We start from the raw sequence: 15,421 nt of genomic DNA on the forward strand, positions 1-15,421 counted from the left end.
ACAAACATTGAATCAGCAAATATTCAGACAATGTATACTTATAGAACCTACAAGATGATTGCACTGTAATTAACAAAGCACAGACAAAATTAGCCTTCAATAGTTAAAATATTTAAGAATCAAAATAAATGTCACAAGCATCTAAAGTTCTCAGATTTGAATGATGTGTCTATCTGTTCTAGTTTGTTTTCTTGTTGTGGTGATAAAACAACTCGAGGAGGAAAAGGTTTGTTTCATTTTAAATTCCAACTAACAGTTCATCATTGAGGGAAGTCAAGGCAAAGACTGAAGCAGAGATCATGGAGAAATGAGATTGACAGCTACCTTTCTTAAACAGTGTAGGCCCACCTGCCTAAGAACAGCACCAAATACAGTGGGCTGGGCCTTCCTGCATCAAATAACAATTAAGAATGTGCCCTGCCAGATGGATCTCTGACCTAGACACCATTCCAGCCTGGTCTACAGAGTTCCAGGACAGCTGGTGCGACACAGAGATACCCTCCTCGTCCACCCCCAAAAAAGAACATGCCTCACATATAGACCCACAGGCCAATCTGAAGGAATTTTTTGTTTGTTTTTGGTTTTGTTTTGTGTGGGTTTTTTCGTTTGTTTGTTTTTGTTTTTTGAGACAGGGGTTTCTCTGTAGCTTTGGAGTCTGTCCTGGACCTCTCTCTGTAGACCATGATGGCCTTGAACTCAGAGATTCACCTGTTTCCAAGTGCTGGGTGGGATTAAAGAGGTGTGACCCCATGTCCAACCTTCCTTCCTAATCTTTTAAAACAGTTTTTTTTAAACAAACATTAGGTAATTCACAAATTTCCATTTCTGAATTCCATCCCAACACTGGAAAAAAAAATTGCAGGCCAGGTGCGGTAATGAACACCCAGCACTTGGGAGTGAGTTCAAGGGCAGCCTGGTCTGCACAGACACATCTCAAAAACAAACAAAAAAAATGTATTTCAATCCAAATCTTCCACTATATTCTTACATCACATATCAACTGCCTGGCATTCAGCTCTTTTGATACCTAAAATGTACCTCAAACTTTCACACAAACACTCATTCTTCGTGAAGTTTTGCCTATCTCAGCAAATGCCAAAGTAATTCTCTCAATACTATAGTGACTGAAATATAGATCCTTAGCCATCAAGCCCAGAAGTCAAGCAAAGTTATAAAAAGAAATCTATACCTAAAATGCTTCTGTGAGATGGCCTGTAGGCAAGCCTGTGGGTACATTTTCTTGATTAATGATTGATATAGGAAAGCCAACACACTGGGGGCAGTGCCATCTTTGGGCAGCAGGCTGATCAAGTCATAGGATCAAGCCAGTAAGTATAAATAAGCTACTAAGTTCCTCCATGACATCTGCCTCAATTCCTCCCTGCAAACTCCTGCTCGGACTTGAATGGTGGGGTGTGACCTGAGAGCTATAAGCTGAAATAAACTCTTTCCTCCTCAATTTGCTTTGGTCATGGTGTTTTTTTCACAACAGAAAAGAATCCCTAATATAAAAATTGGTCCTTAAATTATAGGACATTACTGTAATAGACCTGACCATGTTGGGGGATGACTGCTGAAGGACATTAAAACTTTGAGCTGGAAAACCCAAAGTGTTCAGAGCTTAAAGAGCTGCTGTAGGAACTCAGAAGATAATGCTGAGATCAGAGCAGACAGCAGAGGCCTAATTTTTGTAGTTTCAGAGGAAAGTTTGAGTCCCTTAAAGACTATTTGGGAACCAATCCATATTTGAATTAAGAATCTGTGGTTCTGGTCAGCTGGTGCAGAAGAATTAGCTTTCATTAACAAGAGATCAGAACCACAGAAGTGAAATCTTGGCTTTGCTGGGACAATCCATACTGGTCAGCTAGGGTTGAAGAATCAGCTGTGATTAAGAAAAGAACAGCTCCTTTTTGTGGCACCTCCTAGGTAGTCAGCCATGTCAAGATGAAGCTTAATATCCCTTTCCCAGACCATCAGCTGCCAGAAGTTCATTGAAGTGGGTGATGAACACAGATTTTATATTTTCTATGAGAAGCACATGGCCACAGAGGTTAATTGTGGTAGGAATCAGTGGTGGGAACAACAAGCTTTTCCCATGAAGCAAGGTGTCTTGAACCACAGAAGAGGGCACCTGCTGTTAAGTAAGGAAGGGGCATTTTTACTTACAGAGCAAGAATTGAAGAGAGGAAGTGCAAATCTGTTCTGGGATGCATTGTGGACATCAATCTGAACATTCTCTACCATTAAGAAGCGGGGATTTAAAGAAAGAGGAAGCGAGAGAAAGAAAGGGCAAATATGTGTGTTTTCCTGGACTTGACAGATACTACCGACCTCAATGGTTAACATATACTACTGTACTTAAGGGTTGGGGCCCAAAAGAGCTTATGGAATCTGAAAGCTTTTTAATCTCTTTAAAGATGGTGTGTACCAATATGATGTCAGATAGGCCTTGAACAAAAAATATAAAGAGCCCAGGACCAAAACATCCAAAATTGAAATCTTGCTACCCTACATATCCTGCAACACAAATGCCAATGTATTAGCTCTGAAGAAACAACAAAAGAAGAAAAGCAAAGAGGAGGTTTCAGAATATGCTGAACTTTGGACAAAAGAATGAAGAAATATGACCAATATGCCAAGAGACAGATGTGGACTGTCTGAAAGTTTCTACTTCTAAATCTGAGTCCAGTCAAAAATAAGTCTTTCAAAGTAACAAATATTCCAGGAGTGGTGGCACATGCCTTTAAATCCAGTACTCAGGAAGTAGAGGCAGGTGGATCTTTGAGTTCAAGTCAGCCTGGTCTACAAAGTGAGTTCCAAGAGAGTCAGGACTACACAGAGAAACCCTGTCTCCAAAAAAAAGAGTAACAAATAAATGATCAGAACTTGAAAAAAATGAGGAGGATAAGGAGAACAGCATCACTAAGGCAAAACACTTCTAGGAAGTGTTTCCTCAGGATCAGTACACTGTAGTCCAGATGGGAACCAAGGCTGTACCGCATGCTGGCAGCCATGGTCACATATAAGAGTGATACTCGGTTCTAAAGGCATGAAACAGTCAATGAGACCAGCTGGGGCCTGACACTGTGCGAGAGCAGGAGAGGCCAGAGCTGAAGATGCAGCCTCAGTTGCTGTAGAAGGTCCAGGAATGAAGAGGCCAAGTTGAGGCTTGGTACCATGTGTGACAGGGTCAGAGTCCCTAAAGAGAGCCCAGGAAAGGCTACTGGTTAAGGTGCAGACCAACTAGAGCGGAGACTCCAGAATTTGAGACATGGGACAATCACCAAGGATAGCAATAGCTATGAAATGGAGCTGGTCTGAGCCTGAGACATGCTATGTATGAAGAGACAGACAGAGGTGGAACTACCTGTGCCCTTTAAGACCCAGAAGATCGTGAGTCCCAGATGTCTGACACTTAGCTTTACATCAATGGACTTTGGTTTTGCTTTAATCTGAATATAACTGTGCCCTGGTTCTTCCCTGTTGGAATAAGAAAGTATTTAACTTGTTTTCAGATTTTACAGGAACCTACAGTTAGGGAACCTAGCTATTTTAGAGACTTTGAACTTTTGGGGGGGGGGGTGCTGTTTTTTTTTTTCAAGACAGGGTTTCTTTGTGTAACCCTGGCTGTCTTGAACTTCCTTTGTAGAGCAGGCTGGCCTTGAACTCAGAGAATTGCCTGCCTCTACTACCACAACCGGGCACAAGTGACTTTGAACTTTTAAAGTGTTTTAAAGATTATTGGACTTTTAAAAGTTGGAATGTTTTAATTATTATGTTAATATGAGATCTTGAGAATAAGAAAGTGAGTTGTGGTTTAATAGTAATGTAGTAGCACTGTCAAGTTGACAAGGGGTCAGTCAGTTGTCCTGATCATTCTGTCAACCTGACACATGCTAGAGTTATATCTGGGAAGATGAACTTCTGAAAATCTGAGACTTTTTTTTTTTTTTTGACTAATGATTGACGTTGGAGGGCACAGTTCACTGTGGGCAAAGTTACCCCTGGGAAGCTGGTCCTGAGTTGTATAAAGCAGGCAGAGCAGTCATGAGGAGCCAGCCAATAGGCAGCACTGCCCCAAAGTCTCTGCTTTAGCTCTTGCCTCTACGTTTCTGCCTTAAGTTCCTGCTCTGACTTCCCTCCATGATGGAGCACAAGATGAAATATACCCTTTACTCTGCAAGTTGTTTTGGTCATAGTGTTTTATAACAGCAATAGAAACCCTAACTAAAACTTTTTAAAAATGATTTATTCATTTTTATGTGCACTGGTGTCTTGTCTGTGTGATGGTGTCAAATCCCTTGGAACTAGAGTTACAGACAGTTATGAGCTGCAATATGGGTACTGAGAATTGAACCTGAGTCCTGTGGGGGAACAGCCAGGGCTCTTAACTGCTGAGTCATCTCTCCAGCCTATGACTAAGAAGGCCGTGGTCTATGCTTCTGGAACTATAAACCCAAATACACCCCTTCCTTATATTGCAATAGACAAATATCCACTACATCCACCAAGAAATTTCTTGGACTCAACTAAAGAAAAAGACTTCAAAAAGTCACAGATGGTGCTGGAGAGATGGTTCAGTGGTTAAGAGCCTTGGCTGCTCTTCCAGAGGTCCCAAGTTTAATACCCAGCACTCGCATTGTGGTTCACAACCACCCACAAGGCCGGTTCTAGTGAGTCTGATGCCCTTTTCTGGCATCAACCATCATTACTTACATATGATACAGGGCATACATGCAGGCAAAACACCCATGCACATAAAATGATAAAAATCAAATAATTTTAAAAAAGACCATAGATTATCAACAAGTCAATATCAACTGTTCCTCTCTGATGACAGTTCTTAGATCAACCATAGAGCAGATAGATCCTAATCCTGCTTTTTGCTCTAGGAGGGAGAGAAAAAAACTTATTTCTTTAATGATGTATAACTAACTAGTAAGAACTGAATGTTTCCAGGATAGCCAGAACTGCTACACAAAGAAACTCTGTCTCAAAACATGAAAAACCAAACAAAAAAGAACTGTAGGCATTATCTAGATGTAGTGGCACTACCTGTGATCCCAGCAGTTAGAACATGGAGGCAGGAGGATTGGGGTTTTGAGGTCTAACTAACTAGACTACAAGCCAGACCCAATTCAAACAAAACAGTAAGAAAAGTAGTGTAACTTCAGGGTATGTAATTTGATGTTTCTAAATATACTGTGAAGTGATTGTAATTAAACTAATATATCTATTACCCAAATATACTCTCAGCAGATTTCAAGTATATAAAATATTATTCATCACATCAATTAGGTTTTCAGATTGTATTCCTTTTATGACAATAAGTTTAAACACTTTAAATGTATCCCCTGATTCTCTCCCAATGTTATAGGTGTAGATCTGGGTCTTTTAAAGATTCCCGCCTAAATATTTAGGTTCTTATGTTCCACAGCAAAGAATTGGACATGGGACACATGATTAGAAATAGGTATAGAGACAATGTCAGAAAGGGAAAGCACTCCTGAGGATGGGAGTGGGCTGGTGATCTGAGGGGAAAATCTCAACAGAGCATATAGCCCTTTATATAACACCTCTCCCACCTACCCACAGTAGCACCGTTCTTCCATGTTGTATGAAGGCCGGGTGGTAAAGGCTTCCAATCTGACACTCTACCACCCTACTCGCCACTGTTCTCTACTTGTTTCTGACTTTTTAGATTCCATATGCTTTTAGTCAATAAAAACCCTAACTACAATACATACACTTACAAATATTATTTAACTTTTTTGTTGGTTTGTTTTTTGAGACAGTGTTTCTCTGTAGCTTTGGAGCCTGTCCTGGAACTCCTTCTGTAGACCAGCTGGCCTCAAACTCACAGAGATCCACCTGTCTCTGCCTCCCAAGTACTGGGATTAAAGGTGTGTGTTATCACCACTCGGATTAACTTTTTGATATATTAATTTTAGTTACCTTAAGACAAAATTTAGTTTAAAAAAAAGTCCAATAAGCACCCTCAAAACTGCTAGCTAGACAGTGAATTAACAGCATTGCTTATAGCTGATCAGCTACTGAAACTCAGTAATTTTTCTGACACAGGCAGTAAAAATCCCAAAGGACAGGTGGTCAGCTATTAATTAAAGGTTCTGTTTGCTAATCTAGCATCATAATTTCAGTCTTAGGTCCTGCCAAGTAGCCGGAAGGAGAATATGGGTAGAGGAGAGTTTGGTGAAAACATAAAATGTGACTCTTTTGGCCCATGTTGGCTGAAGCCACACACAGGGTCTGAGACTGAACACAGAAGCTTTAAGATGAGTTGGTAAATGAATGAGGCAGGCCCCACAAGAGCTGGAATCAGTGAGTCCGGAATGCAGCACTGGGGTGGGCATCAGGAACTAAGGGGTTTCTTCTTGGCTTTCAGGTAGTTTAGCCAGGTTTAAAATGTCACAGTTCTAGTAGACACATTCCAACAGAGTTGCTCAAAGTAAATCCAAGCAGGCCCTGAATGATAATATGGGGGGGAAGGTGAGAAAGGTGTAACATATATATATATATATATATATATATATATATATGTATATGTATATGTATGTATATGTATATGTATGTATATATATATATGTATATATATATGCACACTTTAAGTATATTAAAAACCACAAGGAAGCTAGAGCAGTGGTTCTCAACCTTCCTAATGCGACAATCCTTTAATTCTTCCTATAGTTCTTCATATTGTGGTGACCCAACTATAAAATTATTTTCATTGCTACTGATGTAATTTTGCTACTGTTATGAACTGTAATGTAACTATTTTTGAAGATAAAGGTTAGCTAAAGAGGTTGAAACACACAGGTTGAGAACCACTGGCTCACTAGGTAATAGCGCATACTGTATGCATTAGTTCCTTCCCTGCTGTGGTGATGATAAAACACCATGAACAGGACACCTTACAGGAGAGGTTAAGAGTCCATCATGGTGGGAAAGCAGGAGGAACAGGAGGCTAAGAGCTCACATCATCTACCATAAAAAAGAAACAATAAATAACTGGAAGTAAGATAAACTTTTTCATCTCAAAGCTACCACTAATGGTATACTTTCTTCAGCAAGACTGTACCACCTAAACCTCCTCAAACAGCAGCACAACTGGGAACCAGGTGTTCAAACGCCTAAAACTACAGAAACATTGTATCATTCAAAGCAGACACTTAGAGGTAGATTCTCTAAAAGTGACTTTTGTCCTAACAAAGCAAAAGATACACCAAATACATAGCCAGTAAGTGTTTAGATATATAACAAAAATTAAACTGAAAAGGGGATATGTAAAGAAGTAGTGGGGCATTATCTATTAGAAAGCCTTGTTAACACTAAACAAATGATATTAACACATGATCTACCCCTCAGTATTTTCATAGTTCTTTATTGATACATACATTTTTCTCAGGCCTTAATACAGAATTTACTTTTTTTAAAAAAAGATTTATTTATTTATTATGTATACAACATTCTGCCTCCATGTATGCCCGCACACCAGAGGAGGGCGCCAGATCTCATTACAGATGGTTGTGAGCCACTATGTGGTTGCTGGGAATTGAACTCAGGACCTCTGGAAGAGCAGCCAGTGCTCTTAACCACTGAACCATCTCTCCGGCCCCCAGAATTTACTCTTAGGTTAGTAGATAGATAACTTTTCCAAACTACTAAGAATCCCCTCACATAGTTAAAGTCTGTATTTGTCAAAGTAGAATAAGTAAAACTGAGCTGCATGTAACCTGTCTATATGTAAGGAGCTTACCCATAAAGTAAATCCTACTAGTTTTCATGTTAGTGGAAGAAAATATGGTATAATAAACAAATACATCTGCTAGATTGTTGTGGCCCACACCTTTAATCCCAGCACTAAGGAGGCAGAGGTAGCTGGATCTCTGTGAGTTCGAGGCCAGCCTGGTTTACATAGCGAGTTCCAAGACAACCAGAGTTACACAAGAGAAACCCTGTCTCTGGTGGTGCACGCCTTTAATACCAGCACTCAGGAGGCAGTGGCAGGCGGATCTCTGTAGTTTGAGGCCAGCCTGGTCTACAAGAACTAGTTCCTGGACAGGCTCCAAAGCTACAGAGAAACCCTGTCTCAAAACCCCCACCCCCGAGAGAGAGAGAGAGAGAGAGAGAGAGAGAGAGAGAGAGAGAAACCCTGTCTCGAAAAACAAACAAACAAAAATAGCAGTGATTTTACTTTTTAAAAACAAAGATTTCTGTCTTTATTATGCATATTACCATGTGCTTGTCAATACATGCCAAAAGAAGGTGTCAGAGCCCTTGGAGTTGCAGTACAGCTGGTAGTGAGCTGCCCAGTGTAGGTGCTAGGAACCAAACTGTGATACTCTGGAAGAGAGCAAGTGCTCTTCAACTACTGAGACATCTCTCCAGCTTCCAATCTTACTTTAAAGCAAAACAAAAAACTTACCCTTAACACCTTTCATCTGAAAGCTCACAGGTATACATCTCCTCAATAGTAAGCTCCATTCCCAGGCTGATCAATTCCTATTCCACCATTTAGTAACTTGGAAATTTTAATTGTGCTTCTCTTCATATTTAATTAATAGAGAAATAAGTATTTACTTCATAGTTTTCTTGAGTGATTAATATGTAACTGGCTTGTGTAAAACATTCAGAACAATAGCTAACATCTACTAGCTAATCACATTAAATTTTGTTTCAAGCCTATTATATTCTTACAATATCCTGTGTCTGTTATAGTAAATTATATTCTTAAAGATTACAAAAACTTGATTCACGCCGGGCAGTGGTGGCACACGCCTTTATCCCCAGCACTCGGGAGGCAGAGGCAGGCGGATCTCTGTGAGTTTGAGGCCACCCTGGTCTACAAGAGCTAGTTCCAGGACAGGCTCCAAAGCTACAGAGAAATCCTGTCTTGAAAAAAACAAAACAAAACAACAACAAACTTAATACACACATTAAAAGGTAAGGTGGGACTCAGCAATTAAGAGCACTGCCTGTTCTTCTAAAGGTCCCGAGTCCCAGCAACCACAAGGTAGCTCACAACTATCTGTAATGAGATCTGGTGCCCTCTTCTGGCCTGCAGGCCTGCAGGCATGTATGCAGGCAGAACACAGTATACTTAAATCTTAAAAAAAAAAGGGGGGGGTGCTAGAGACATGGCTCAGAAATTAAGAGCACTTGTTGAGTTCAATTCCCAGCAACCATATGGTGGCTCACAATTATCCATGATGAGATCTGGTGCTCTCTTCTGGCATGCAGGCATAACGCTATAATCATAATAAATAAATTTAGTATTTAAAAAGGTAAGGTGAAGCGCTCGCTCAAATATAAAAAAGGGCTTCTCCAGTCTCCTCATAGTAGCAGCTTCTTAAATACCTTTTCATCTATCACTTCTGGCACACTACCAAACTGTCAGAAGAAAGTGGGTACCACACCTGTTAAATCTCACTTTGTGCATACTTTTTACAATAAGTAAATTTTGTCAAGGTTGCTAAAACTGTTGATGTGGCTTGTCTTAGGAGTCTTTTTTCTTCCCAAGAGTAAAGGAAAAGATTGAGGTTTCCAGTACTCTGGAATATGGATAGTTAAGTATTAGATTAGTATGTTTAAATAATGGGAGGAGAGACAAGAAAGTGCTAACAGACTCTAATCCTAACGTAGCTCCTGACATCAAATAGAGAAAAATGATCATCTACCTTTAGAAGCTAATGAGAGCAGCCTATGACATTAAACTAGGTGGAGCAGTACACAACTATAGTTACAGTTATTCAGGAGGCGGAGACACAAGAATCCCTTTGGCCCAGGAGGTGGAAACCAGCCTGGGCATAATAGCCTGAACCATTCTTTAAAAAGTGAGAAAAATAATTTTAATTTGATAAAGTAAGAGCCAAGTCTACCAAAGTTGAAGAACTGCTCCCCTTCAGACAGAAAGACTCAAGAGGTTCTAAAAATTCTTAATCTTCAGGGAAGTGGGCATTCTAACCAAAAACACATTATACAGATAACCATTTTCTAAATATAAATGGAACTGAACCAGAGAATCAACAAATCTCTAAAAGTACTAATGCACTTCAAATTAGAATGGTGGTGCACGCCTTTAATCCCAGCACTCGGGAGGCAGAGGCAGGCGGATCTCTGTGAGTTCGAGACCAGCCTGGTCTACAAAACCTAGTTCCAGGACAGGCTCCAAAACCACAGAGAAACCCTGTCTCGAAAAACAAAAAAACAAAAAAAAAAAAAACTTTAAAATAAACTGAAAAGTTCAATTCTCCAATTCATTGTAATGTTAACCACCCAATTCAATAGAAGTTAGGACTTAAGCAGTAGGAAAAAAGATTAAGACTCAATTTAGCCGGGTGGTGGTGGCCACACCTTTAATCCCAGCACTCAGAAGGCAGAAGCAGATTGAGTGCCAGGATGGCAGGGGGTTAAACAGAGAAATTCTGTCCCGAAAAACAAAAACAAAATCAAACAAACAAATGACTCTTAATTTCAAATTTTAAAGTGAGATTCCTCAAGTTTATCCATGTCCTAACAATATTAAGTTCACACTATCTGACATACATGGTGAATTACTTACAAAGTAATTTTGGGGCGATTTCATCAATTAATGAAAGAATTTTTTTTTAAATACAGAGTCAGTGTGTTCAAATTTATGCTGGTTACCATCTAAACTGAAAAGCTAGTTATATCACTGAATAGTCAGTAAGTATCTAACAGCTTGCAAGACACTTTGATTCAACTCACCCTCCAGTAGAAGCCTTTAAATCAAAGCCACTTAAGTACTTAAAACGAAATGATTTAGCGGAGGTAGTGGGATTTGAAGTTTCCTTTCAGGAAATAGGAAAAGTCAGGGATGGTGACAGACAACTGTAATCTCAGCGCTGAGGAGATCGAGGCAGCTTCGGGGTTTGAGGCCACCCTGGACTACAAGCGACCCCGTCTCAAGAAAAAAAATTAAAAAAAAAAATCGTCTTCACTGACATCTTACGAAAGAAGGTGGAAAACGCATTATTTATTCAAAGTTTAACACACAATACTTTATAAGTAAATGCCTGATTTAAGTTTGGTAAGCCCGGCGTGGTGGCGCACGTCTTTAATCGCAGCACACGAGCGGCAGAAGGAAACGGATCTCTGAGTTTAAGGCCAGCCTGGTCTACATAGTGAGTTCCAGGACGGCCAGGGCTACACAGCGATACCTTGTCTCAGAAAGGAAGAAAGGAAGAAAGCTAAACCTGTCAGGCTTCGCCAAAGGGAGACCAGTTTGCACAAAGCCTATATCAAGTGAAACTACTGACCAGGAATGCCTGCCCTGCTCAGGTCCTAGATCTAAATGGCTTTCTTTGTAAGAAATCTCCAAATCCGGTGCCCGGCCTTAGCGACAACAAAAGCTCTCCCCACCGCTGCACCGCAGCGACTCCCTCCCGTCTGCACCTCGCAACAAACTGTCTGGGACAGCAGACGAGGGAGTTCGACGCAGACCTGGCACCCACTGTCTCAGCCTTCCCCGTCCCTTCCCTCTCGCTAAAGGAAAACCCGAGCCACATTACCGTCTACACCATCAAAATCCCTCCCGTTCGGCTACGAAAGAAAAAGAAGAAAAAAATAGAGAAATGTACCTGTAGAGCGTTTGCGCACAGCCAACAAGTCCCAGCTCGGAACCCGCTCCCTTCCCCTTTCCGTTACCACGCCAGCCCTCCCTCCTTTTCCGTGTCAACCCGGCGGCTCCTCCGCTGGCGACGGCGCCCCGGAGGCCCGCAGAGCTCCCCGGGGCGCCGCGCGTGCTCCCGCGAGGCCCGCCTGCCCGCCCGCCGGCCCGCGCCAGGCCCGGCTCCGTACCATTCTCCTTACGGGGCGGACTCCGGAAGGGCAGCGGCTCCTCCTCCACCTCCGCGGCCTGCAGCCATCTATCGGAAAGCGTCTCCGGAGGCGGTGGCACGGGCCACCGAACAAGGACAGCCCCGGGAAACCTTCTCAGAACTAACTCAGCTCCGGCGCTAGCAGCAGAAGTCGAGTCTTTCATAATTGTGCGACCAGCTCCGCCGGGTGACTGGCCACAGGGACGCGCCCGCGCCCGCCTCCGCCGGAGACGGGCCGAGGCAGCCACGTGACGGGCGCGTCGACTGCGTCGCGCGGAGGGCGCGTCACGTGAAGGGCGCGCTGACTGCGGCCCACGCCGAAGCCCCGCCCAGCCTCCGGGAAGGGCCTCGCTGCCGCTTTCCCGGTGCCGCCGGCTTGGGCTTCCCTTGCCCCGGCCTGTGCGAGAACGTGGTCCGCTTTAAGACACGGTTCGGCAGGCGCAGCTCCCACGGCGGCACCGCACGCCTGTAGCTTTTGCGCTCTAAGTTGCTTACTTGTGATCGCTTTCCGCACGCTCCTCTTTCCCATCAAGGGTGCAATCTGTTTATTATTTTTATCTGTTATTAGTGGCTTATTTTATTATTTTAAGTGCATGTGTGACTTGCCTGAATGTATGTCTTGTGTACCATGTGTGTGCAATGCCCTCAGATCCCCTGATCTGCAATTCCAGACAGTTAGTGGTTTTTGAGTCTCTTGTATCCCAGGCTTCTGGCCCCAAGTGACCTTGAACTCTGGATTTTGCTTTTTCTCCCCAGTGCTGGGGTTACAGGCGTTTGCCATCCTGAAATAGTTTTTTTAAGGCTAGGAGTAACGGTACATGCCTGTAGTTCCCAGCATTCAGAACGCTAAGGCAAAAGGATTCCAGTAAATTCCAAGCTGGTCAGACACCGTCTTAAAAACACGAAACCAAACCTGCTTTTGACACGTCTTCTTTCCGCTCTGACAGATTTAAAGGCTCCTCGTCTTAAGGCTCCGTTCTGCCTCGATCTTCTCTCTTTAATTTTTTTACATTAAAAACACGATGTGATGATGCATGCTTTTAATCCCAGCACTCTGAAGGCAGAGGCAGATGAATCGCTATAGATTGAAGGTCAGCCTGGTGTACACAGCAAGTTCCAGGCCAACCAGGGATACATACTCCCCACCCCATTTTGCAGGAGTAGGAGGAAAATGTTTTAATTGCAGACCATGGTGGCACATGCCTCTAATCCTAGCAGTTGGGATGTTGAGGAAGGCACATTTCTGCTTTCAAGGCCCACCTGGTCTACATATCAAGCTCCAGGCCAACCAGAACTACATAATGAGGACCTGTCTAAAAAGAAAAAAAGAAAAGAAAAACTTCTAATATATATGTTATAATAGATTTCCAGTCCAGATTTCAGGGGGTCTTCACTAATTTATGCAATCATTCAATAAATAAATAATCTTTGTGATTTCAGCTGGATCTTTACATTTTGTGCCTGTAGTGGCTTTATAGTCTAGGAGATAGGACAAACAAGAAAATCAAAATATAGTGAAGTGGAAGCACTTAATTTCTTGGGAACGCGGGGTCTTTTTGTCGCTGCAGCAAATGTTTCCTTTCCTGCATGATGTAGAAATAAAATGGTAAGTAAGTTCAGAATTCTGGTAAACTGAAAACCTTCAAGTGGGAAATGGTGAGCAGGAATACTCTTTGGTGGAACTAACCAAAACATTTGAAATATTCAGACATCAGACAGCCTGGAAGTTTATCCATGCTCACCAGAAGGCATTCTGAAGAATAATGTATTAAATAAAAATATTTATTGAGTGCCTAAGATTGTGTCAGGCAGAGCTGGGTGCGGTGGCATGGAAGGCAAAGGTACTTTGTAGGCAGAGGCAGGCGGATCTCCAGGGCCAGCCTGTGGATGTGAGGCACAGTTGTATTCGATGTCAGTGATTGTTATAGTTAAGGTTTCTGTTGCTGTGATGAAACGCCATGACCAAAGCAACTTGGGGAGGAAAGAGTTTTTGAAGCACAGCTCCATAGAACAGTACATCGTCCAAAGCAGTGTGGGCAGGAACCTGGAGGCACGGGTCGATGCAGAGGCCTTGGAAGGGTGCTGCTTACTGGCTTGTTCCACATGGCTTACTCAGCCTGCCTTCTTATAGAACCTAGGAACACCAGCCCAGAATGGTACTACCCACAATGGGCTGTCCCTCCCCCATCAATCACCAATAAAGAAAATGCCTTACAGGCTTACATAGAGCCTGATCTTTTGGAGACATTTTCTTTCCTTCTTTTCTTCATTTCTCCCATTTTCTTTCTTTTTCTTCCTTTCTTTTTTATATTATTTTTAATTTGACATAATTTCTTCATTGATTCTTTGGGAATTTCACATCATGTACCCTCATTCTGCTAACGTCTCAGTTCTCCCATATCCTCCCCTCCCCCTGTAGTGCCACTCAAACAAAAACATTTTTTAAAAATCAAACCAAAGCAAGCAAGCAAACAAAAATAAGAAGTAAAGACAAGAAGAAAGTCTTTACTCGTCCATCTTCCCTCCAACACCTCTTCACTGTCCCAGCAGCACTGGGAGCTGAGGTGTATCACACAGTCTACTTTATTTGCAAATATTTCTTGCAATGAGTCATCGGTCTGGTTCAAGGCCTCTGGGTTCCAGTACCCCATCCTCTCTGGATCCTCACTGGAACTCCTCTCTGATATCCCAAGGCTTTCCCAAGTTGTGGAGATTCTACAGGTGTCTTTCCACAGGACAAGTCCTTCACAAACTCCAGTAGGTCCAGGATGGGGGAGAAGTTAGGGTGGGTCAACCCAAGGCCCAGCTGTGGGCCTGGATGGTAGCTAAGCTGGTCAGTCCAAGCCACTGGGGCAGCCCCCCTCGGGTGAGGGGCGGAGCCAGCTCCCTACACCCATGGAGATGGTTTCATAATTGAGTTCCCTCCTCTCAGGTAACTTTAGTTTGTCATGTTAACATGTAACTATCCAGCACAGTGAGTAACAAGACTGATGAGCTGATGCTTCAGAAAATGTTAGTAAACAGTCCTTTCTCCAACACCTCTTTCCCTTAGCTCTTCCATTTTGGTCAATGGCATGTATGTTTCTCATCCTCACTGCATCCCATTCTCCTCCAATTATTTACAACAGTTCGATTCAGGGTTGGAGAGGTGATTCGGTGGTAGAGTACTGGCTGCTCTTTCAGAGGATGCAGGTTCAATTTCCAGCACCCCCATGGCAGTTTATAGCCACCTGTAACTCCAGTCCCAAAGGATTCCACTTCTTCTGGGCTCTGTGTGCACCAGGTACACTGTGGTACACAGACAAAACACCCATACACATAAGGTAAAATAATAATTAAAAAAATTAATAAAGCGTTTAATTCAAGAAAGTTTTTGTAAGTTGACAAAATGGTTTGGTGGGTAAAGGTGCTTGCTGCAGAAGCCTAGAGATCTGGGTTCCTTCCTGGATGGAGTGTTAAGGTGGAAAGAGAACACACACGTACACACACAAACACACTAAGAACACACACACACACACACTTCCTGGACAGAGTGTTAAGGTGGAAAGAACACACACACACAC

At 42.5% G+C, this 15,421-nt stretch overlaps 1 protein-coding gene across 4 annotated transcripts in view; it reads right to left on the minus strand.

Annotated features, from left to right (window-relative positions):
- Positions 1-12,103, minus strand: part of Trpm7 (transient receptor potential cation channel subfamily M member 7) — an 86,423-nt gene extending 74,320 nt beyond the window's left edge. For all 4 annotated transcript variants that reach the window (XR_012909702.1, XM_075962067.1, XM_075962070.1 and 1 more), the window contains exon 1: positions 11,839-12,103. Coding sequence is in view for 3 of the 4 variants with exons in the window: in XM_075962067.1 (XP_075818182.1) it covers positions 11,839-11,841 (3 nt within the window). In the remaining variant the exon portion in view is untranslated. The remainder of the gene's footprint in view (positions 1-11,838) is intronic.
- Positions 12,104-15,421: the final 3,318 nt, after the last annotated feature.

Source organism: Microtus pennsylvanicus, chromosome 2 (assembly GCF_037038515.1).
Source record: "Microtus pennsylvanicus isolate mMicPen1 chromosome 2, mMicPen1.hap1, whole genome shotgun sequence".
NCBI classification, from domain to species: domain Eukaryota; kingdom Metazoa; phylum Chordata; class Mammalia; order Rodentia; family Cricetidae; genus Microtus; species Microtus pennsylvanicus.